This window comes from Ricinus communis, chromosome 3 (assembly GCF_019578655.1).
Source record: "Ricinus communis isolate WT05 ecotype wild-type chromosome 3, ASM1957865v1, whole genome shotgun sequence".
Classification (NCBI taxonomy): domain Eukaryota; kingdom Viridiplantae; phylum Streptophyta; class Magnoliopsida; order Malpighiales; family Euphorbiaceae; genus Ricinus; species Ricinus communis.
The window spans coordinates 26339935-26365804 of NC_063258.1; the positions used below are offsets into that span (position 1 = coordinate 26339935).

The 25870-nt window shown below is 32.5% G+C and overlaps 5 protein-coding genes and 1 long non-coding RNA gene across 6 annotated transcripts; 2 read left to right on the forward strand and 4 right to left on the reverse strand.

Annotated features, from left to right (window-relative positions):
* Positions 1–1819, reverse strand: LOC8275850 (RNA-binding protein involved in heterochromatin assembly dri1). The gene is made up of 4 exons (XM_002524412.4): positions 1560–1819; positions 820–1146; positions 414–484; positions 1–309 (listed from the first exon to the last, which is right to left on the reverse strand). Exons 2-4 carry the CDS (start codon positions 1128–1130, stop codon positions 296–298), a joined length of 396 nt encoding a protein of 131 aa, XP_002524458.1. The 5' UTR covers positions 1131–1146; positions 1560–1819; the 3' UTR covers positions 1–295.
* A 4642-nt stretch (positions 1820–6461) lies between these two features.
* LOC125369470 lies at positions 6462–7631 on the forward strand. The gene is made up of 2 exons (XR_007215164.1): positions 6462–6704; positions 6901–7631. It is a non-coding gene; the product is annotated as an uncharacterized LOC125369470 (long non-coding RNA).
* A 457-nt stretch (positions 7632–8088) lies between these two features.
* Positions 8089–10224, reverse strand: LOC8275848 (zinc finger Ran-binding domain-containing protein 2). Its single transcript, XM_015722546.3, has 4 exons — positions 9425–10224; positions 8771–9074; positions 8526–8596; positions 8089–8412 (listed from the first exon to the last, which is right to left on the reverse strand). The coding sequence occupies exons 2-4, from the start codon at positions 9064–9066 to the stop codon at positions 8396–8398; spliced, it is 384 nt and encodes a 127-aa protein (XP_015578032.1). The 5' UTR covers positions 9067–9074; positions 9425–10224; the 3' UTR covers positions 8089–8395.
* A 2700-nt stretch (positions 10225–12924) lies between these two features.
* On the forward strand, positions 12925–15157 carry LOC8275847 (pentatricopeptide repeat-containing protein At1g08070, chloroplastic). The gene has a single exon (XM_015722568.3). It carries the CDS (start codon positions 12952–12954, stop codon positions 15142–15144), a length of 2193 nt encoding a protein of 730 aa, XP_015578054.1. The 5' UTR covers positions 12925–12951; the 3' UTR covers positions 15145–15157.
* A 93-nt stretch (positions 15158–15250) lies between these two features.
* LOC8275846 (early nodulin-93) lies at positions 15251–16603 on the reverse strand. Its single transcript, XM_002524408.4, has 4 exons — positions 16396–16603; positions 15721–15782; positions 15550–15625; positions 15251–15458 (listed from the first exon to the last, which is right to left on the reverse strand). Exons 1-4 carry the CDS (start codon positions 16487–16489, stop codon positions 15364–15366), a joined length of 327 nt encoding a protein of 108 aa, XP_002524454.1. The 5' UTR covers positions 16490–16603; the 3' UTR covers positions 15251–15363.
* Positions 16604–22666: 6063 nt separating this feature from the next.
* Positions 22667–24776, reverse strand: LOC8275845 (protein kinase PINOID 2). The gene is made up of 2 exons (XM_002524407.4): positions 24091–24776; positions 22667–23763 (listed from the first exon to the last, which is right to left on the reverse strand). The coding sequence occupies exons 1-2, from the start codon at positions 24663–24665 to the stop codon at positions 22824–22826; spliced, it is 1515 nt and encodes a 504-aa protein (XP_002524453.1). The 5' UTR covers positions 24666–24776; the 3' UTR covers positions 22667–22823.
* Positions 24777–25870: the final 1094 nt, after the last annotated feature.

Genomic DNA, 25870 nt, shown 5'->3' on the forward strand with positions numbered 1-25870 from the left:
TTTGGTAATTAGAAACATAATTATGTCCGATTTATGAAGAAAACAATAAGAAAATCTAAAGAGAAAAAGAAAAAAAGAAAGAAGGGTTTCTTTCTATAAGCTTCATGCAAGAACATGGATAATCATTACATAAAGCCAGAAACCCTTCCCAAATGAAAATGGGTCTTCGACCAATGATCATCATCATCCTAAAGCTCATTATTAGTCTTCAACAAAAAGCCAAGAAAAGCTAGAATTAGTGGAGGGATCAGAATCAAAAGAAATTTGTCATATAGCAGCATGTTACATTTTCTTGTTAAACTGCACCACCTGAAAAATATACACAGATACAGAAAACACATAAATGTTACGCAACTGAAATGTGAGCCATTTAATTCATAAGCAAGGTGATGATAATTATGTGAATTGCTTACCATAATCCTTTGGTGTCTTGCATTTGTAACATTCTGTCCTGCTAGCATAATTATGTTCTCCACATCCATATCTGTGCATGAATAAAATTGCAAAATGAACTCGATGAGAGGAAAATACTTTCATCTTTTACTCATCACATCAGTGTTGTGGGATGAACCGAAGAGCTTTGGTTCAATGGTGAAAAAGTTGTCTCCAGTGTCGTGAGATTACAACTTTAAACTTTGAACTCTAGCAGATTGAAATACTAACCAAAAAATAGATATTTTATGGGGGAAAATTGCTGGTTAGTTTCCTGCATTTTATGGTTTAAAGGTGAACTACTAATGTTTTTTAGACTTTTATCTTTTAAGGGGTTTGATATCTTGGACTCATGAAAAGGCAATGTGTGAATAATTAATCACTAACCTGGTGCAAATCCAGTCACCAGATTTCCATCCAGAAGGAAAACTGGCATCTGATCCATACATGTTAGCTCCATAGCCACCACCATAATCATTCTTTGCTGCACCACATCTATAGCAGCTTGACCTACTAGCAAAGTTATGAGATCCACAGTTCATGGCAGTGCAATACCAATCTCCAGGTCTTTTATAGATGAATGTTGTTGGATCAGGGCCACCATACTTTGGATAACTGCAATGTTGACAATTTTCCCTTTTCTTGAAATTTATGTGTTGGCATGCAGGGCACATCCAGTCTCCTCCTGTCCAGCTCATTCTCTGTAGTTTTTACCTGCATGTACAACAAAGAACTGGAATTTAGAAACAGAAACATATAAATAAATTTAAATATTATAGACTTGCGCCTGATTTCATATCCTGTGCTATTGATTGAGAGGTCTAAAAGGTCGCATAGCATACTCTTCTTTATGTTGCATATAAATTATTATAGTAGAAGCCTGAGGCATAGAAGAAAATCTTAGAAATGAACTAAAAATTTCTCATCTCTACATATGCGCATGCTAGAAAAGCTTAAACTAGCATAATGTGAGACTACCAATCTTGCTAATTAGACACCAAAACCTGAAGATAGAAAATACTAAAATTATACTTTTTAAGCTCAATATTATGAGCTTTCAAGTTCTTTAATGAAGTTAGCCAGTATGGTTCTGGGAAGACATGGAAAGAAAAGCTGAAGAAACTAACCTTGAAGAAATTGATGACAAGAGAACCAACAGATAGGCAAAGAAGTGATGCTTGTAGAAGATGTAGAAACAGTGGAAAGGTAACAACAATACAGAGGTAACAGCAGGTGTAGAGAAGAGATGGAGAATGCAGCTGGGTGACTTTGGTGATTGGTTGGAAGGCCTTATATACATGTCGAGCCTCTGAAAAAAGTGGGACCGATGATGCACGGTGTTTTCTTATCAATATTATTATTAGTTTTTAAAATCTTAATTATAGTTTTCTTCTTCAGATTGTTTCCTTTCTGTTGGGATCCCAAGAAAGTAAAAAAAAAAAAAAAAAACCCTCTGCCTGTTTCAGAAATTATTCTGTGATAGCAGGAGGATAGACTCCTGAATGTCAGAACTGGTTAGTGCATGCATCACATACATTTTCATGTTCATTTCCAATTATAACCCCTTCTTTTTATGATTCTTTCTAAATAATGTTGTCACCAGAAACACTTTCCACTTTTATTCTATTCCATTTCCATTTTTACATTTTTGGATTGTTTAGGCAACAGGGTGTTGAATTCATATAAACTTATACATATTAACCTCGATTACTCTTTGTCAGATACAGTCTTGCGATTTAATAGCCTTAAATTATTTTGAATTTCTTGTTTTGACAGTCAAAATGGGGATTCGGATTTGTACCGAGTATGAAAGATTTTTAAAGAATCCTCAGTTGAATTCTTAATTATATATTTCTGTGTCATGAATTATACATTTAATCTGCCCAATACTGCATGCTAATACAACACACCTGCATAAAATTGCAAATGGAACAGCTGTTGGTTGTCAAGAAATTTTACATATGCTGCCAATATCAATATATATATACACCAAAGTTCTCTTTTTTTATATTTTTTCCAGAAAGGTACATAGCCATGCTGCTAATTCTGGTGTTTTGTGTATGGGATTGAAACACAGGAGATGATTCATGCGTATTACAGTGCACCAAACTTGACCGTGTTGATTTTATTTAGTGTTTATTTATATTTTGTAACGTGGCATGCGTCATGTCGTTGTGTTTAGTAGGACATGCATTAATCCTAGAACTAAACCATGCAATTTACTTGCATGAATTAATTGAACTAATTTAAATAAAGAAAAAGCTAAATTGAGACTTATTCTATGGATATAAACTATAATAAATAAGTGAGTGGCAATAGTATAAATATTTTATATTAATAGTTTTATATTTCAATTGTTTACTATTCTGATGGAATAAGTAAAATGAATTTCCAATAAACCTCTTAATTTATAGTACCAACTAATATGTATATTCAATTCAGAATGAGTTTTCAAGTTGATAATTTAAAGTGAGATGCTATAGGTAGATGAGGATATTACACATGAACTATATCAGTTGTGTACGTAACTTTTTTCCTCATTTAATTATCCAAATTTAATTGGTATCTCAAGATTTATAAAGAAAATAGGATTTCAACATCTTCACCACTTCAACTATACTAGAAATGCATGTTAGATGAACCTGCATTGTATTGGGACTCTTGCTTCTCCAAAAATTTGACTAGGTTTCCAAATATGCCCCTCTCTTTTCCTTATTCCCAAAGGAAAACAATTCCGTGAACATTATTCTGCTCCTGATAAAAAAAGAAAAAAAAAATTATTCCAGTCCAATGTCCATTTGTAGAAAGGTGACATAAGGGGAAGTTGTTATTTGAAAGGTGGCTAAAGGATCAAACATATCCTAATCTTATATTCACATGGGTCTCTCCATGATGTGCAATATTAGCTGACATGGAAGCTGACATGTGCATATCCGCGTCAGACATTCATATATCCACATGGCAGATAAACCTATCTCGAGCAGGCTTATGCAGTCAGGTGGGCATGGTTGTAGCTGAAAGGCTTAAAATGCTTAGTGAATTTTTCCTTTCTTTCTATCTCTCCCCATTTGGAATCAGTTCCTTGTAATCTTTTCCAAAAATCTTCTCTCCCTTGTATTTGATTCCCTTTACTTTGCAATAATTCAATAAAAGCAACAGGAAGATTCATTTATCCATTGCCACCCCCACCATCAATCTGTATACTCTAGTGTATATACATGTCTAAATTCTTCTTTTGATACGACTTAATAGACTTCTACTCACTTGAATATTTTAACATCCGACATTGCTATCGGGCACAATACTGTTAAAAGTTTAAATATAAATTTTTCTTTTTATTATTTCTGCATTTTTTAAAACGTACCCTGAAAGAAAGTACGATGTATTCTGTTTCTTTCATATCTTAAAAACAATATTAAACTGGCCCTTTATCTTTTTAATCGGGGCTCTGACACAAAAAGTAGATGTTTTGAACGTCAGGTTTCCAAGAATACGGGCAGGTATGGGCAGCAAAGCTCCTTACTTAATATTTATTTCAAAAGAGAAAAAGAAAAAAAGAAGAAGAAGAAAGGGAATGTTCTTCTAAGCAAAGATATCAGCTGGAAGTTTGATTGTGGCGACCCGAGGCTGGCATGGGAAGAAAGAATTAATGGGAAACAGAGGGGGATGGGGATGGTCTAGTTCAAGTTCAAAAAAGTGGAAAGGAATATTTGTGTGTTTTTATAGGCTTTATTTGGATTTGGAATTCGAAAATGCTTTCAATTATATAAAATTAATTTTATTTATATGGAGAACTGATGGCATTGTGGAGCCTAGCTATAACTTTTAACATACATATTTTATTATTATGGAGATGTACCTGAAATGGCCAAGTTATATGACAATGCTCATGATGGCCAAATTCAAGAATCAGTTTTTTTGTTTGGAAAGCCAGTGAGAAAAGTTTTGGTCTTCAGGTTTAAAACTAATCAAATTAGTGCACATACCTTTTTTTCATAGTGAGTTGGGGTTGATTCTTTATTCTTTTTCATACTAATAAATCTTTTTAGAGAAAAACTTCATTGGTTTAATTATTATAGAATACATGCTAAGTTTCGAAGCTATCTAAGAATATACTGTCGATTATAACACTCATCAACAAATCAATCAAGGCATGCATGCCCTTTGACACTTTGCAGGCTGATATGGCAAACATATTCATAGCGCCACGTAAGCAAAAGATGCTTGCGTGTTGACCTAGTGTTCGATAAGTAGGAATCCTAATCACCATTTTCCAACCAGACATGGTGAATATTCTATTCCATATATATATATATATATATATATATATATTTTCATGTCTTTAAGAAAGAAAAGAAACACTTAGGCAATGCTAGCTCTCTCCCACTCTTTATTCTCTGCGCTGTTGTTGGTGACTACTTTCAGACAGGGGTCCATTTCCTTTCAATAATACTCTTAGAGAATCCACATCCTATGTGGGGGTTTAATTTTCATGGAAAAAATAGCCGTTGCTTTTGAATTTTTGAATATTCTCTATGCATGAATTGATATTTCTGCAGTTAATCCTTCAATTATTAGTAACTGTTTTTTTATTTCCTTAAGAAAATCAATGATTAATGTTCCAAGAAAGAATAAATGTTAATCAGAATTAGATGGTGGCGTTGAAAGTGAGAAAGATAGAAACATTTCGATCCGTTCCATTCTTTTTTTAACAAAGGGTCAATTATTGATCATCAAAGTGTCCAATCTTATTCCCTTTATAGGAGTTGGACGATGATTTTTAGCCAGATAGAATATTTTTCTTTTTTCTACTGCTGTTGCTATTGCTACTGGTATGCTTATTATCTATTACCTTATTTTATTGACCATATAATCTTTTGGGATCCAAGATTTGTTGTGTCCCTCCTAAAGAGGGCACTGCTTGCAAATAAGCTTAAGGTTTTTAGACTTCGGATGAAGAAGGACCACCACCACCAAGAAAAATCCTTTATGTTATGTAGTGGAGAAGAGGTTAATAATTCAACAATTTGTCAATCTTTATATGACCAACTGAACCCTCTTTTCTACAACTTTAATACTTTATAAAAACTTTTGGGAGTGCATGTACTTTTCAAGCAAACCAAAGAAAATAAACGACCTGCCGTTTATGTCCTTCAGCTAATTGGATTGATAAAGCTCGTTCGAAGGTTTCAAGCGTTACGAATCTACTCATTATTAAGCCCAAGGTTACTTGATCCAATCCAAGTTTTGCTTAATTTGTCATTTGTGTAGTTCAAACAATATTGTATTGAAAAGCTAATCATGCATGGCATAATGCAGAAACGCATGACTAAACACCTGAAAAACACTTACCTACTGCGCTAAATGTATCTGATAAATGGCATGTTTATCTGCAGTTAACTAGTGTACGAGTACTTTTCAAATCCATCAGTTGGCTATATCTTACCTTATGTAAACACTGTGTATCATTGTACATCATTATATACCTGTAGTAAAATATGGCTTTCTTTTCACTCATTTACTCTTTTGCTCTTTTCAGGTATCATCAGAAAATGGTTCAACAATTGGATGATTTTAGATTTATATTCAAATATTTGGAGTTTAAGCGACCAAAAGAATACTGTAGATCCATTTATTGATTTAGAGTGTCTAAAAGTTGGCTTAGGTATGCTTTTGATTGGCGTTCAAGAATAGGTTCATGATAGACAAATGACAACTTATTTAGATTTGGTTTTTCCTTTTTAAGTAAAATATAACAATTCAACAATCAGTACACCAAAATATCTCAACCAGGTTGGCACGTAAATGGCATCTTCATTCCAACTGCTCTAGATTCAGTTGCACAAAAAGGAAAGTATTGGAAAAAATAATTCAATACAAAAGAAAAATATAAAGAATAAAGTGGCATATTATTATAAGTGGAGAAGATAGAGTCTTAGCACTAACCTATTGATTCTATGCAAGATTAATTCTAACCCAAGTTTTATGACTGCTAATGTAATTTGATTCTCAAAGTAGAATTTCTAAAATGCCTAAGGTTAAACTTTACTTTACAAAACCCTTTAGTTCAATTATAAAGCCAACGACATAGATTAGCACTATGGCTTGCCAATTGCCGCAACTAGATCTGAATAATGCATATTTACAAGGAACATTGTAGGAACATATCTTAACCGCTCGGGTTCATTGACATGGATAGACCTCACCATGTGTGCAAATTACAGAAAGCGATTAATGGATTGTGACGAGCTCCACAATTACGATAGAAGAAGGTCTTTCTGCTTGAAATTGGGTTCACTAACTAACTCAGTTTCAAATGCATCATTTATTACTCTCATGTAGATATGCTTGCTTATTTCTTATTTATGTTGATGGTCTTGTGGTTATTGGTATGACTTAGATTTCTACCTCAGTTTTCATGGAGATTTTCTCTTAATTGGGCCATTGAATTTATTTCTTGGTGTAAAGGTTGCTCCTGTGAAGTATGGTATTGTTCTTTCTCAACATCAATATATTCCTAAGTTATTGGACTTTTTGTGCGAAGGACCAATCACAGCCATGGCGAGATCCAACAACAAGTTGCAGCTCCAAGACAACAGCTCTAGGCAAGCTGATGCCACACTCTACTGTAAACTTGTAGGTTCTCTCTAATAATTGTCATTAACCAGACCTGATGAAGCATTTTCTGTTCATAAATTATCTCCGGAGTTTTTTGAAGAGAGTTTAAAGATGCTTCAAGGGTACATATCTGATGCTGAAACGGGGAGCTCCCTATTAGTCCATGCTTACTGTGATGCAGATTGGGGTTGCAATATTAATGAATGGACATCAACATCTGCACATGTCAATTGAGGTTCAAATCCCATTTTACAGAAGTCTGAGCTACTGCAGATATTGTCATTGACATAGCATGGATCGCCAACTTGCTTCAATAACTTCATTTGAAGGTACCCCATACACCATTTGTTTTCACTCTCATGTGAAGCACCTACCTCTAGATTATCATTTCGTAAGGGAGTGACTTAGTTCTGGAATACTTATAGCATACCTGGTCATGGAACAAAAATAAAAGGAAGAACTCAAAATATTTGCAAAAGTCACTGAGGCATTATATATATGAAGTTCGCCTTATAGTATCATACATACCTGCCTCAAAGTCATTCATGGTTGATATATGTAAACATAATATATTATACTTTGGAAGCTCCTAAAATCTTCTTAACATATATGAACTTGTTATGAAATCATTATTCAATCTGATACCCAGAAGAAAGGAAGCAAATTTAAGGTGATGGTATATCATAGAGGCTAATAGATAAAAGAGTGACAGGCAGCTGTCTGTTTCTCACCTCTAATTTGGTATCAAGTGCGAATCATCAGTTAGCATTGACCTCCAAGTTAATTATGTGTATTCCCTTTCACAAATTTGGCATCGATTCCTTAACTATGATTGAACGCTAAAAGGTGATTGAGAACAAGGCAATATTCTCAGCTGGTCACCCCAGACCCCATAATTGTTTGCTAAGGGAACAAGTCCTCACTTGAAGTTGCAATATTTTCAAATCATATCGATGTAAATCTTGCAATTGCTAGTCTGAGCTTTTACCAGAATGTTAAGTAGTTATTATAACAAGATATATATTAGAGCTTCTCTACTATATTAAGGACGGTTTTATCATTGATGAAATAAGTCTCCAATACATCCTTAAAAAGAAAAAGAACAGTACAATTTTCATTTCCAATTAAGCATCAAGATTTTATGCCTGCAGTCGCAGCGTAATTATGACATATCCGGAAACTCTTGACAAAGCAAATACTTTGATCTTGATCCTCCTGAAAGAGAATTATTTTCATTTCACACTGTAACTAAACAGAAGCGTCCTTGTGTAGGAACTAAAATCAGCTTTAAAACTGAAGGAGAAAATTAATTTATATCTAAATCAACATTGCCGCATTGTCTATATCACTGAACTGCATCACCTGAAAACATAAAGAAAAGAAAAATAAATTCATTATAGAGCTGGATGTGAAACATGTTCGTGTGGAAAAAAAAGAAGCATAAAAATCGTGCAATAATTATATAAATTTCCTACCAAAATCCCTTCGTGCTTTGCATCTGAAACACTCATTCCTGCTAGCATAATTATGTTCTCCACATCCCATTCTGTCCAAACAATTTAAAGCATAGTTTTGTATCAGATTTTCCTTTCTTACTGCATGCTCTCAATTAATCCTAGCTAGAAACCTTGCATGCAATTGATAGTGTACGCAGTGTAGTGCAGCATATTATTGTATAACAAAGCAATGCAGATAGACACAAATTAGAGCAGGAACTCACCTAGGGCAAATCCAGTCACCGGATTTCCAACCCGGAGGGAAAGTGGATTCTGATCCGCAACTACTTCCATACTCATTTCTAGATGTACCACATCTATAGCAGCTTGGCCTGCTAGCATAGTTGTGAGCTCCGCAATTCATGGCAGTGCAATACCAGTCTCCGGGCAACACCCTTGTCCACCCTGCCGGATCAGGGCCATGAAACTTTGGGTACCCACATCGCTGGCATGCCTCCCTTTTTCTGAAATTCTGATGTTGGCATGCACTGCAAATCCAGTCTCCACCACTCCAGCTCATTCTCTAACCTGATGATTATTAATTGCACAGACAAAAGAAAATTAGACTAGTAGGCTTTGATTCAGTGGCACCAGAGTTTCTATATGACCAACAAATTATGAATTTGAAACTTGATAGTCCAATTAATAATAATTCTAACACAAAGAAACTAATAGAGCCCTAAAAGTTATATTCTCTGGTAATTCCAATTATGCAATTTCCTACGAGAATTAGCCTCGATGTCCTTCCAAAATCCGACGGACAACTACTCTAATCAAGCTCATATGAGTTAAGCTTGTTCAACTATACATAGCTAGGATGCCAAGCTTCTTAGCTAGGTTTTAGATGTAGAGAAGAGATAAAAGCTGAAGAAGCTAACCTGAAGTACGTAGCAGTAGTGTTTTTGTGAATTTATGTATTGAGTTTGGGAGGTGTTATATATACTTTCTTGCCCACTTTATGTGCACAATAAATTGGTGAAAGATTTAGATAACCCTGCTGGTACGTTCTTCCTTGTTAGTTATTCTCGGGCAGGAACGACTTTGGAGCATCAGAGGTAGCTAGTGAGTGCACCGACACATGCATTTCTATCTAAAGTAACACTAGGGCTAGTGTGATCCAGATGGTGTCTCGTAGTGCAAGATATCAGGAGTTTAATTCCTAACATTAAAAGCAAAGAATATTTAGAGGTTCATGTAAGAGTGGAATTGAATATGTAATTTTGCTGTCTCTCTCTCCATATCCACCGCATTAAGATGCAAGTTAATTATGAGGGAAAACTGCATTTGGATGGATGGCGGCTATGCCCTACAGGATTACTTCCGAACCCTAATGTTGTTGATCAAATGGATCCGGACGCATATACTGGATTGATATGCTTTATTTGATTGAAAGTGATACTGATCGAGCAGGTTTTATGCAGTCCCGGTTGCACATGGTGCAGTTAAAAAGGCTATACTAGCTGTAGAAACTTTGTGGAGATTGATTGTTTTTTTTTCTTTTTTCCATTTGGAATCAGTTCTATCCACCCATGGCCAAGTTCCCTTTGCCTTCTTTTGATTCCATTCTTCGCAATAATTCAAAAGTAAAAAATTTATATTTGTGATCATGCATATATCGAATTTACTTGTGAAATTAGATGAAATTTTTAAATTTTTATATCCACGAGTAGAGATATTTTTGTAAATCTTAATTTCATAAAAAGAAAATGGAAAATTCTTAACTTCACACGATGAATTGAATTGTTTATTTTGTGCGAGAATATCAAAACTTTGATATCCCGGTCTTCACTGTAATTACTCAACTTGACATCATGACATGTGTATGTCAGCATGATCAGCAACATGATGTGCTCTCCTGGGATTTTCTGGTCTGCCCTTATTAATGGCATTTCGAATAAAACAGACAAAAGTCCTCTGTATCATTTTCAGAAAGAAAGAAAAAAATAAATAAAAAATCTTTCATATTGTTTTCCTGGAACTAATTTGGATTGCGGCGAACTGACGCTGGGGAAGAAAAAGATTGTCATAATTTAGAACTATATATTCCCTGCTACAGTAATGTAGAAAGTGGTATGCCAATTTAGAGTTTAGGGTTTTTACAAATGCAAATAAGAACGTGTTAAATGAAACAATTAAATGGCAAAATCAATATTTTCTTCAACATAAATATCCATCAAACAAATTACCCTTTTCAAAATTAGACCGATAAATTTTATTTGTTCTTAAGATTATTGAATTTTGTTGATAGGCTTACTCAATCTACAAGCTAATCTATGAACTATCAAACTGCATTCTTTTTTTATTTGTAAAATAAATTAAACATCATTTAGAATAAATCATAATTATAATTATAACCAACATATCGTTTATCATGTCTGTTAAATATTGAGTGTTGAAAAAAAAAAAAAAAAAACCTTATACAATAGCCCTCGCTTTATTCCATTTTTTGTGACGGCTCTCAAAAGTATTTCAATAATACTGCAAAGAATCCACATCTTTAGGGAATTACACGAGAAAAATAGCCATTGCCTTTGAATGTTCAATATTCTCTTTTTATTTCATGAATTGACATATCTTCACCCATTCCAAATGTTAACAATGATAGTTTAATTTTGATATTTTGGTCTTATAAGGCAATTTGCTTGTGATATTTCGCCAAACATGATCAGAAAAAAAAAGAAAAAAAAACCAATAAAAATTATCTTTATTATAAAATAAAAAATCATAAACAAGTATTAGTATTTATCTTGTTTTTTTATTGGGAAATATTCAATTTAATCCTTTTATCAGTAATATAGTAAATCTTGACCTTATTTTTTTGGTTTGAGGGAGATGAAATGAAACTAGAATAAAATATGAAATTTGTAATTTTCTTTTAATTAGAAAGCAAGTAAGGAACATTGGCCTATTTTTACTATTATGTTCTTTCTTTTTAAAACTTCAAACTAGTCATTATAGGTATAATTGAAAAAGAAAATTCCGCAGAAATTGTATTTATCTCTTTAAAAATCTACAACTAATCATATAATAGAAGTAGATGGATAGAGAATTGCAATTTTATTTCTTTTAGAGAAAAAAACAACAAGAATTCGTGTGTCCTCTTGTATTTCTTTAATTTCTGTCAAAAACTCTTAAAGAACGAAGATAATGAAGTCCTGTCTCTTACTACACTTTCTAAAAATGAGACTGTCATTTTTAGTTTTACAGGATTTAGAGAAAGAAAAGCATCGGCAATAGGTATGGACCAACTAGAGATTATACAAGATTAAAAGAAAATGCTAAAATAAAGCGATGTGGGTAAAAATAAGCATATTCAGCCTTACCTGCATAAGGATTATCGTAAGAAGGTTCATAGTACCTATGGGCGCAACTCTTATTTTCTGGAAGCTATGATGATCGGAGCTAAGAATTTTACAAAAGAAGGAAGTTAAAGAAAGGAGATGAGACTGGAATCTTTTTGGATTATGGCTTTTTCAAGATTCATCTGTACTGTGATTCGTAGGCTCCCATGGTCAAGAATCGTTCCATTCTATTTCAATTTCAATTTATTTATAGCAGTAATTTAAGTAAAATCTTCCTCCTCTTACTTATATCTTACTGAATTGAGCTCACTTATAAAAGAGAAAAATAAGTTAGATCAAGTTGAATTGAGTTTCAAGCCTTTGAGTTCTTAACTCAAAAATAGGGGTCGACCTTGGCACTGGATTTACTCAATTCCTTTTGATTATTTCCCCACATATGTAGAATGACTTTATCTTTTCTTTCTTAAGCAAATGCTCAATGAATATCTTTCTTATACATACTAGGGATTTTATTAGCTTTATCTGATAAACTTCAGTAGAACTCTTCATAATGTTTGATATAAACATAAATATGCTACCAAGCATGGAAAATATGCAGTCTTATTATCATTCCTATCGATTTATTATAATGATAATTCAGATAATAAAGCATTTATTATATTTCTATTTATTTATAATATTATATATTTGTTATTACACTTATATGTTTACATTATAATTTATTCTAAAGTATCTTAATATTCATAAAATCTCTACTAATCCCGTATATTAATTTTACTAAAATTTAGTTAATTTATACTGTCATTTATTGTTAATGATTAGTGTATATGATAATAATTATTGGCAAGCTTATTTTAAATTATTCTGTTCTTCTTTTATTTCAGTTTAAATTATATATTAAATAAATAAAATTGATTTGTTTATCTATTTCTATTTCAGTTTAATAAATATTTTCTGTTATCCAAATTAAATTATATAATAAATAATTAAATATTTTAATTTTAGAGACTAATTGAGAATATTTTACTTGTTCAGCTCCCGTCACCCTTCGTATATGGTTTATATATGGTATTGACCGTTATCTTTTACATATCCACAACATTATGATGATTATTTCACCGGCTAATCTCCAAATTCTTCCTTTTTCAGATCCTCCATACAAGTTTCTCCAAACCCACCCGTCACTTACACTTCTCTCCACATGCAAGAACCTCAAAACTCTCAAACAAATCCACTCTCAAGTCATCAAAACAGGCCTCCACAATACCCACTTTGCACTTAGTAAACTCATTGAATTCTGTGTCATTTCACCATATGGGGATCTCTCTTATGCTCTCTTGCTATTCAAATCCATTGGAAAGCCCAATCAAATAATCTGGAATAACATTATCAGGGGTCTTTCTTTAAGTGAATCCCCAATTTTAGCTATACAATACTATGTTGACATGATTTCGTCTGGTTTTACTCCAAATACTTATACTTATCCTTTTGTTTTGAAGTCTTGTGCGAGGATTTCAAGTACCCATGAAGGTAAACAGATCCATGGACAGATTTTGAAGCTTGGATTTGACAATGATGCTTTTGTACATACTTCTTTGATCACTATGTATGTTCAAAATGGTGAATTGGGTAACGCAAGATTAGTGTTTGAGAGAAGTTCTATGAGAGATGTGGTTTCTTATACGGCTTTAATTACTGGGTATGCTTCGAGGGGTTTTCTTGACCAGGCTTTAGAGCTTTTTGATGAAATTCCTGTTAGAGATGTTGTTTCTTGGAACGCTATGATTGCCGGGTATACTCAAAGCGGTCGGTTTGAAGAGGCTTTAATTTTCTTTGAAGAGATGCTTAGAGCAAATGTTACACCAAATATGAGTACATTGCTTAGTGTTCTATCAGCTTGTGCTCAATCAGGATCACTCAAGATGGGCAATTGGGTTAGTTCTTGGATTGAGGAGCACGGACTTGAATCGAATATCAAGGTCATGAATGCACTTATTGATATGTATGCTAAGTGTGGAGACTTGGAAAATGCTCTGCATTTGTTTGAGGGTATAAAAAATAAGAATGTGATTTCCTGGAATGTTATGATTGGTGGATATACTCATTTGAGCTGCTATAAAGAAGCCTTGGGACTATTTAGGCAAATGCTGCAATCAAATGTAGAGCCTAATGATGTGACCTTGTTAAGCATTCTTCCGGCTTGTGCAAACCTTGGTGCTCTTGGGCTTGGCAAATGGATTCATGCTTATATAGACAAGAACATGAAGAATTTGGCGAATAATGCTCTTTGGACAAGCCTCATTGACATGTATGCAAAATGTGGTAATATAGAGGTGGCTAATCAAATTTTTGATGGCATGAATCCTAAAAGCTTGGCTTCTTGGAACGCAATGATTTCTGGTTTTGCCATGCATGGGCAAGCAGACTTGGCTATTAGTCTTTTCTCGAGAATGACTAAAGAAGGGTTAGTGCCAGATAATATCACCTTCATTGGTGTATTATCTGCATGCAACCATGCTGGTTTGCTAGATCTTGGGCGTCAGTATTTCAGTTCAATGATCCAAGATTACAATATTTCCCCAAAATTACATCACTATGGATGCCTGATAAATCTTTTAGGCCGTGCTGGATTGTTTGATGAAGCAGAGTCTGTGATGGAGAGCATGGAAATGAAACCAGATGGGGCCATCTGGGGTTCTCTGCTTGGAGCTTGTAGAGTTCATCGACGCGTTGAGTTAGCTGAGTTTGTTGCCAAGCATCTTTTTGAACTGGAGCCTGATAACCCGGGGGCTTATGTACTCTTATCGAACATATATGCAGGAGCTGGTAGATGGGAGGACGTAGCGAAAATAAGAACAATACTAAATGATAAGGGAATGAAGAAGGTTCCTGGTTGCAGCTCTATTGAAGTGGATAGTATAGTTCATGAGTTCGTAGTTGGTGACAAGGTACATCCTCAGAGCAAAGAAATTTACAAGATGCTGGATGAAATAGATATCCTTTTGCAGAAGGCTGGATTTGTACCAGATACATCTGAGGTGTTGTATGATATGGATGAGGACTGGAAAGAAGGGGCATTGAGTCATCACAGTGAGAAGTTGGCTATTGCTTTTGGTTTGCTCAGTACAAAGCCAGGAACAACCATAAGAATAGTCAAGAATCTTCGAGTCTGCGGAAACTGTCATTCTGCCACTAAGCTAATGTCCAAGATATTCAATAGAGAAATCATAGCTAGGGATAGAAATCGTTTCCATCATTTTAAAGATGGTTCATGCTCTTGTAAAGACTATTGGTAAAATCCTTTTGTTACCCACTGTTATGTAAATTCTGGTAGATATCAATCACTTTCACATAGATTAAATACCAACTTATTCAATTTAAGCGATCAGATAAGTGTATAAATGATCTTAAACTGGAAAGCCCTTCTTTATTTTTCGAAAACCACGGATTTACATAAGTAATTCTCAGAGTGCTCGATGAGATACATTTAAATTAAACAGTCCAAATTAATGAACTCATGCCTCGATGTTAGGATTCTGCTTGAAGGAGTTCCTTCGTGCTGTAGCCAGGACAGTCTTGTCTGCAACTATGAAATATGCCGCTCCGGCAACTGTTAAGAAAAACATTATATTAATATTAAATGATAAGAAATCAGATGGGAGAAAAAATAGGGATTAATTGGTCTTTAGATGGTAATTAACCTGTAGAGATTATAAGAGCTTGAGCAGTGTGGTTGAGATTGGCTCTGGCCCAAGGCAGCATCCTTGCACTGGCCAGCTGCATGTCAATAATAGAACCCTTTTTAAGTTTTTTGGTTTTTAAATTTATTTCCTTAACATAAACTGTAGAGAAATGAAAGGAGAACGACTTACAGTTGGAATGGCAGTGGCAATGCTAGCAACAACAGCTGCTTTAGCTCCAGCAACTACGCCTTCTATTCATCCATCAAAACATACCTTAATTAATTTTTGTCCAACTTATTTTTCTTTATATGAAAAGAAATTTTTAGATTCGATTAAATAATTGGACTCAATCATAGAAATAATGAGCAGTAGCTGAAAATAATAAGTATCACTATATACATCATGGCATCATGAAGCTAGCCATCAAAATTGACCATGAGCAATAGTTCATGATGCCATTTTGATAACTCTTTTGTGTAGTTTTTTAGCCCCACTCTCTTGGTTTAAATTTTCTGTTTTGTATCATTAGTTATGAAAATTAGGAAAAGAATTTATTTTTTTAAAAGAAAAAGGTCTCCGTTGGTGTATGGATCATGGTCCCCCTTCAACAAGGAGGCCTCTTCTTTCACCCATCCAACATAAGAAAGTAACTTGGAAAAGGATGATTTATATGATATATAAAAAGATAATGCATGCTTAACAGTAAAAGATTAATTCAAAGTACCCAGAAAGAGCAAGTCGATGAAACACAGTCATAATTGCTAGAAAGGAAGCCATGCTCAAAAAGAAGAAAAGGGAAAGCTAAAACTAAAGAGAAATAACCAAGAATCAAAAGAAAGAGAGGTAGGAAGAAGGAGTCATTACCATGAGAGCAACGCTTCGCCATGGCCAGCTTTTGGTCAAGGGAAGCCATGCTACAAGTTTTCTCAAGAGGAGACTGAGCTACATTCTTTGCCATTACGAAATTAATACAAGTAAACCAAATGCTAACAAAAGAAGCAAGTAACTGTGGAGGAAAGTACTAAATGAGTTATTGAAGCTATGCTGGAGTATATGAAGAAGTGAGATTTGCTTGGATATTTATAAGGACTTTGAAGCAGTTGGATGGATAAGGAGAGCCCATGTTTTAGGAACAGCGTTTGATGGTTTCACTTGAATCCTAAGTTCTAAGTCACTTGTTTTTTCCTTTTTATGTCGGTTTTATTCTTTTATGCACTTGTCCACTATCAACTTATATTGTTTCTTTGTTTTTGAATATTGGACACTTAAGGCAACAGTAAATATGTTAGGTCACTTAGGTGAAACAGTGTCAAAAGAGTAGAAAACGCTAAACTTGCATTACTTTTTTTAAGTGCTTGCTAATATTGGTTCCTTTTGCTAGGAGGAAAACACGTGTTTAGTGATGAAAATTTTAAAGCATAACTAAGCTTAGTGGATAGAATATAACTAATAAGAAAATAACACATAATATGAGCTTTTTATATTTTAATATTTAATGATTGACATATACTGTATTATTTAAAATTAATAAATATATATTGATCATCTAAATGTACAAGTAAACTTTGCACCGCATAACGAACACAATTGTTAAACAAATGCAAAACTACAAATGGAATCAATATTTTTTAATGTGTAATATGGTTAAGATTTAAGAGCAATGATAAACTGGGGTTGATTTCAGTTATGCAAAGTTTGGAGTATAATTAAATAAACAGAAAACAGGGGGAGAGTACCATCAAGATCTGCAAATTTTATCTGCTCGTGTTTTGCACTGACACAGAAATCCAAAACAATATGATTATGTTATATCTATATATTGAAGTTACATTCATTTTGCTTAAAAGTGTCCTTTTTTCTTTTCTTTTGATGGATTTAATGAAAGCAAAGAAGCTAGTGGTTTAATACAAACAATGGGTAGTCCAAACATGTGCTTTGGACATATACCTGCAACATCTACTTGAGATTTGGACATGTGTCCTATATCAAAAGGCTTAGATTTATGAATCTTCTGCTTTTGCAGAGAGTACCCATGAACCATGTTAATGGGTTTCTCTTTTTGGTTCGTGGTTTCGCACTGAGTGGGTAGCTAATGGCTTGTTGGTGGATGTATTTGGGTACTGACGGTATCTGTTGATTTTATTTTTTCTTTGTTGTTGGTTTTATTGTTGACCCTTTTTAGTTGTTTGGCACCTGCATGCTCTGTTGCTTTGAACCCTAATCAGTCTTATTAATAAATTATTGGGTTGCATTCAAAAAAAGAAAAAGTGTGATTACAGAAAAAAGCAAAATAAACTGTCAAAAATTGATCATCATTTCTATTTTAAGATACGCCTGAAATAATTGAATATTAAAAATAGTGAAAAAGAAAACAGTGAAATGATTTTATCATGCTCGTTATTAGGATTAGTAAAGATGATTCCTAGTCTCAAAATTTTGGCCACCCTGGATTCTATATCTAAGGGGTCTCCATGACTCACAAATTTTTCAAGGATTCTTTTATTAAAAACTCATCTAATATGAAATAGAGAATTAAAATACAAAACTTAAATAGTCCTATCACTTAAGTTGGACTTTAAATGTTAAATATTTACATTATATTGTTAGAACATATTTATATTTAGATAAATACAAATATTCGTCTGAGATTCGATATAATCTGTAGTAATAACCACTAATTTTAAAAAAATATGCATTTTCATCCATTTTTTTCTATCGTTCATTATAGTAGTTCTTTCATTAATAGTCTATTAATTTAATAAATTTTGAATTGATCAGAATACTAAAGTGTCATATTTTACTAACTTATAAAGATATTTTTATCTTTATATAAGTCTATATTAAAATAAAATTTAGTTCATAATGAAATAAAATTATTTTTCATTTAAATTAGAAAAAAATACAGTATTTTATTTTTTTTAAAATTTATATTTAAAAAATAGTAAAAAATATAAAATTGAGTAAATTTTATAATCCTTTTTAGTAATTTTATATAATTTTAACACCTTAAAAGATGCAAACGTAGGTTATATGCCAAACTTTAGGATATTTATAAATTTTATATTTTATTTTATATATATATAAATACTCGCTCCTTCGGTGCACAAGGATATAAAATAAATAAATATTTGGTGGATCAGTTTTGTAGCCTTCGTTTTGGGCTTAGAGAGCCTATTTATTATTGCATGGGAAATTTTTTAAATGGAAATTGGACTGTCATGACTTCTTAAAACACAAAGGCATCTGGGATTTTAAATGGAATTAGTTCCTCTATACTCTTCCTAATCCTATGAATCTCATGGGACTTCACTTTATTTTTGGCCAAATAAGAGTATTCCTAACAAAATTTTAAGTTATGCTCTTTTTCTTTCTAATATGACTTAAAAGCCTCATTCTTTTTCTTTTTAAATGTAAGAAGGGCAATATTAATTTTTAAATATATTATATCATTTTTTTTTATAAATTTTTAAAAGAGTCACATTCTCTCCTTCTCACTTATTTTTCTCTTTTTCTTTTTAATTTCATTAATAAGAAAATCAATTAGAGAGTCAGATAGAAAGTATTGTTAGGTACATAAACATTTCCAGACAAGTTAAAATAGAGAGTTAATTATTTATAATTTAATAAAAAAATATAAAAAATATTATTTGGAATGCTCTAAGGCTATTTTTTTTTTGTGTAGATGTACTTATAATTAGTTTAACTAATCTAACTGGTCGGATAAAATTTTAATGGGTAATAAAATATTCAAAATTAATATGGGTGATAATAAAATATTTTAAAGCAGATACATATCCAAAATTCAAAATAGAGACCTTAATTAAGTTATAAGAAACCTTTATTATTTTATTTATCTGTTTTTGAATTAAAGTAGTGTTATATTTAATTGACTATAGAAGAATACTTAGTTCCATTTTCTTTTCTTTTTATTTGGTTCGGAAATTAATCCAATTTTCTTTAGAAGCTTTGACATTCCAAAGGTTTATTGGGTAAGCAGATGTAAGTCGCATTGTTTTGTAGAAAATAAAGCGTAAACAGAAGGGGGGGAGGAGGAAAAAAGAAAAGGTTATTTAGGTAAAACTTTTATTTGAGATAAAGATGTGGAGTCAAAAGCTCACTTTGGTAAATTTGAAGTCTTTTAAGATAAAACAAAAAAAAGAAACCCTCTTCCAAGGCTTAACATTATTAGCCTCTCCGCAAAACTTTGCCTTCTTTTAGCTCACTTTTTTTTCTTCTTTTCTTTCCATTTTCTTTCTCAAAGCCTTGTTTCCAGGTCCTTTAAAATGGTAACCAAAGTCAGGCAGAGAAGTACATAAATAGATATAATAATTAATTTTCTTCTCATCGGACTTCCATTCATATTTAAAGTTATAACTTCAAGACCTACTCTAAGATTTTAGATTATAATACAATGTTTTTAAAAATCAAACCATAGTTATTTTGGTCAATTTTAGTAGTTCAAGTTAAAATTTTAGTCAAATTAGATTTAATCAGTTGGGTTGAAGGGTCATTAATTAAATCAATCAGTTGAATTAGATTTTCTTTTAAAAAAATTCAATTCATTTAAACAGAAAAGAAATTTAAAAAAAAAAAGCAAAATAAAGTATAAACAATAAAATTGAAAAAAATATTTTAGTTTTATGTAATATATTAACTTACTAATATAAAACTCATTAAAAATTTTATTTATTTTGTTAGAATTTAGTTTAACTATAAATAATTTTATAAAAATTTAAGTATTTAAAATTTTAAATTAATTTTTACTTCCAAATATATAAATTTTAGATTTGTAAATAAATTTTTATGAAATAAAATGTTATTAAACCTGTGACTAAATCTTTTGGTTTTTAAAACAGTGTTATATAGTATATGATGGTACGACTGTCGTTCATTTGGACAAAATCAAACTTAACTCCTCCCTTTCTTTTATGCTTAAAAAAAAAAAAAAGGAAGCATATGTCATTGCTTTTAGTGCCTCAAATAATAACTTAGAAAATGCAGCAAAGAGTAACAATTTTCATTAACTCGAATCTTTTAGTTGGACCGGTGCAAGATTTTGATAACCCGTAATGAGTAGTAGTACTTAAGTGCCAAAAAAGAAAAAGAAGGACGAAGAAGAAAGAAAAAGTCACGAGTAGATTTTTCCTTCTTTTCTTTAACCATTTAATTTTTGCATGTCCTTTTGATTATTTATATATTTCTTTCTTTCTTTTAATTCTCTACAATGGCGAAACATCTGGGAATGAATCAGAGAGAGCAACACACTGTCACTTTCTACATGCATGCTGATGCTATATATACAGTACAAAAGTATAGTGGGCAAAGAAAGGGAAAGAGAGAGAGAGAGAGAGAGAGGGAAAAAAAGCTCGCGTGCCATAGCTACTGCAAGCTGACGACCACAGTGGCGGGTCTGATGATCAGTCCAAAAATTGCCATCAATGACTCAGGCAATTTGGTTATCTGTTGAAAGCTTATATCTTTTTCATTTACTTCACCCTTTTTTTTTTGTTTCTAGTTGACTGTATGCCTCTTCGAGGTTTCATATCTCAAAACCATCACTTCATCTGGTTCCCTTCCCCACTTTCCCTCCAAATAATTTTTTAAAAGAAATATTTACTCCATCAATTAGTATTGCCTTTATTTGTTTCTCTTGTTTCCTGCATTATCTATCTCATATTCTTAATACACTGCTACTCCATGGATGATGATTACCTTTTAATGTGACTGTGCCACAGAAATATATTCAGTAAGTTATGATACCACGGTCGTGATATCAAAAATATACAATATACATAATAACAGCTCAAATTTGCAGGGCATATAAAAGAACAAATGTATAATTAATAAAACTTTTTTCAATCTATATAGTATTTTCTTGCACTTCCTTATTTCTATTCACGGTTGATCCTTTCTTGATTGGTCTACAAAAAAAAATTATTTATTGCTTTTTTTTCAATCTATACACTGCACTGATAAATAATTAATATTTATTTATTAATTTTAAATAATAAAATATTTATTAATCATGCAATTTTAAAAATAAAACACTTTTATATATAAATAAAAAAATCTCAATTTATTATTTATAATATTAAATTTTTTTTTTAAATAGATCAAGCTTATCATATCAATTATAAATAAATTGGATTAAATATTGACATATTATATTATTTATTAAACATCGCACTTACATTGATTGGTTTACTTATTACCATTAACTACTCACGATTAAAAATCAACACATATAGAACTACTAATTGATAATATAATATATCATTATACGGTTAATGTACTCTGCCCAAAAATTTATCCGTGGAATATATATACATAGGCTCTCCGGAATCAATGGCTAAAAGCTGCCTTTTACATTATTGGACGTGTTTGGAAAGCTAGGAATAAACTGATTCTTAGAAATAATCAGAGGTCAAAAATCGAAGTGATCTCACAAGCTGCCAAAGACTCTAAATGTGACATTCAGCTTGCAACACAGGATGAGGCTTTCACAACTCACAATTCCTGGCGATATGCCAGGATGAATTTAAAGTCGATTTTCAGCCATTTCCCGCAGCCGCCCCGAATTTCTCAGATATATAATAACATCTTCACTCTCTATTCTGTAATATGGTTTATCATTTGGTGCCTGGAAGGTCTGGTTCACAATATTGCTGAGAGTGTGCTGTTTAGTATCCTGTGGACAGCATTCCGCAATAACTCTGCAATAAATATTTATATAAATGAAGGCAAAAAGAGGAGCGGAGAATAATGATGGAGTTTTTGTTTGTTTGCATAGAACGGTGAAAGGACATGTGAATGCAATGCAATGAAATTGCTGATAAGTGAAAAAAAGGTTCTCCCAAGGTATCATTTCTGAAAAATTTATTATATTTACCATCATTAGGAAAGTGCCATAATTGTCACCACATGAGTTCATAGACTTCTCATGACTATCACATTGCCTCAATTATGTGATCCTCTCCTTTTACACCTAAGTCCTACACATCATTAATTAGTTAATTAAGTAATTGCATTTATTAATAATTAATTTCTACTCACATAATAAATATTAAGAAAAAAGAGAGAGAGATATGTGGCAAACATTGTATAGACATAAGTACAACCATAAATAAATGTTCAATTATCTAATAAATAAATAATGATATCTCTCTTAAATTAATAGGGAAAACAGAGGAAAACAACTCTATTTTTGGTGTCATACATTGAAATCTTTGCTTCCTGTTTTACCTAATATATATATATGTTTTTTTTTTCTTTATTTACAATTATTTTCTAGTTTAGAAGTAATCAAAATGATGAATCTGATATGGTGCTTCTCTTTCTTTCTTGCTCAACTTTGGTATTTGCGCTCTACTGTTCCTGCTAATATTTCTAATCTTACATATATCATTAGGAACTTCTGGTGGTCTGACTGACCTAATCAAAGCCCAATTCACACCTTTGAAGAACTCATGCCTCTTGATTTCAACTGATCCTTTTAAGCTTCCAATTCTTTTCTTTGGGTTCTTGACCAGAAGTTTGCTTATAAGATCTTGAACTTTCACCATTTCTTCATACTCTTTGCTACTGCTGACAATAATTCTTGGAAACGACAATGGCTGTTTAAGGATGTTAATCAAGGTTTTCTCGTTGTTTTCACCTTTAAAAGGTGTTCTTCCATACAACATCTCGTACAAGAACACACCTAGTGTCCACCAATCCACTGCACTTCCGTGTCCTTGACCTGATATCACTTCTGGTGCTAAGTACTCGTGTGTTCCGACAAACGACTTCGATCGAGCATTAATGGGTTCTGCAACTAATTCTGGATCAACCAGTAATTCTTGATGATGATGGTGGTGATGGTGATGATTGTGATGTTCACCGTGGTTATTGTCAACTCGTTCTGTAATTGTTGTAACTTTTGTTGCTTTCTTTTTCTTGTTTGAAGATGAGAAACAAGACAGCACAGGCTGTATAGGCGTGGCACAAGATGGTGTAATGAAACAAGTTTCAATATTCTTGTGATCATCATCATCAATGGCTTCTGATAAATTGGGTTTCTTAGTAGACCTTATAACCTTTGGTACAACATCGCATTTGAGACAAAGATCGAAATCTGAAAGCATGATATGACCATCTTCTCTTACGAGCACATTTTCTGGCTTAAGGTCTCTGTAAATAATACCCATCATGTGTAGATACTCTAGGGCTAAGAGTGTCTCAGCAGCATAAAACCTGCAAATAATAATCATAGCTTATTCAATTAGTTGGCTGGTATTATTTGCTAATAACACACAATTAATTCATGAATCCATAAGTGTCATTAGTCACATCTTAATTTTTTTTCTAAACAGAATAATTAAGTACATACTAAATATGAGCTTTTGCGCCATTTGCTAGTATTGTCATAACGAAAGAGTGACACTGTCTCTTCGAAATGTTAAAACAAGATTATGTTCTATGCAAGAAAGTGTTGGCGCTACATTTTTACTGCATGTGAGTTTTCTGGCCGAAAAACCAAAATATGAACCCTAAAACAGAGAGAGACTAGTAATGACTTACTTAGCAGAAGAAATGCTAAAACGTCTTCCTGGCTGGCGCTGTCTAGCAGCATACAAATCACCACCAGGGCAAAACTCCATAACCAAGCAAGAATAATGAGAAGCTTCAAACTCAGCATACAAAGTAGGCAAAAAAGGATGATCAAGCATACCAAGAATCTCCTTCTCCACCTCAGCTCTTTGCAACTTATTCCTTATAACAAGTGCTTCTTTATCAACAACTTTCATGGCATAAAAACACTGAGGCAAACCAACTACAGGGTTCCTTATTTGGCAAAGATAGACATTCCCTAAATCACCACTGCCTAAACGCCGAAGAAGACGAAAGTGGTCAAGCCCAACTCGACCATTAGCGATTTGTAGGCGCTTTATAGCTTCCCATGCTGCTTGGTTTGCTTTGTGTGGTTTGTAGGTACTATAGAGTGAAGATTCAGCTAGAGAAGAAGTTACTGAGACGGAGCTCCGGCGGCTGCCGAAGCTGAGGTTGCTCATCCAGCTCCGGCTAGAGTCCGGTACGGTTATGGAGGAAGAACTACTGTCGTAGTCAGATTCATCTCTGGGTGTTATGGTGGCCATGGGTGCTAGTGTTTGCTTTTCTTTGTTTTTGTGGCTTTTTGTTTTTTGGGTTGAGTGCCCTTCTTATATGGAGGTTTGGAGGGCATATGGCATATGGATATTTGTAGCATTTGAAATTAATTATGTTTTTTATCAAAGAAAGTTACAATTTGTTACTTTTGCTACTATAGACTAGCAATAGGAAACTTTTAGGACAAAGGGACAATTTGCCCCTCCTACTTTTGTTGAAAGGTTAAATATACAGGTCTAATTCGAACCATAGTATTAAATTTTTGTAATTTATATTCGGCGTAAATTTGAAATTTTATACCATCAATTTGATAAAATAGTTCAAATTGGGCTATTTGGTCCTTCCGTGTAAGTACAAGCGGCAAAATGATATTTGTCAAAACTTTAGTTATAATAAAGTAATTATAGTTTGTACTGGCAAATAATTGCCATTGTATTTGCATGTATCTCAAGATTGCCATTATTAGCTGTCAAACATTTGAAAATGTTAATAATGAAGAATAATTACCCAATTGTGCTGCTATAGTTCACAATCAAGAGTCCTCTCGACCCAAATCTATTGCAAACTCTCCTTGTTTCAAGCTTAAAACTTAACTCGGTTATATATTTAAATAATGTATTTAAATTCAATTAATTATTTTATGGAAGAATATAAATAATATAAATTTCTATTAGATCTTTTAAGTCCAGATTTGATGGTATATTTGATCCTTTACTTAACTCGACTTTATTAATTTATAAATAAATAAATAAAATTTAATTAGACTTGTGAGCATATCAACTCAAGCATTGTAGACTTTAAGCTTTCATTCAATTTAATTAGCGTTAAATATTTTTTGAATTGAAAATAGCTTGACTCATTTGATTCAAACACATTATATTTATATTTATACTTTATAACTTATTATATTTAAACCTCTAGTAAAAATATATTTATATCTTAATGATCTTAAGATCTTTAAGTAAATTAATTATTTTAAGAATTTTTCTTTTGATTTAGAGGTATTATAAACTATTTTTAGTGCCATGTTATATTTTTTTATCCAATAAACAACATATTTCTCCTCAAAATATTTGTTAATAAAAAACTTGTTCTATAATTTGATCTCAAAATTTTGATTATAGATATAGGAAGATTAGAATTGAATCAAGCCAAAATAGTACCTTATGGATTGGTTTATTTTTAAGATTCAAAC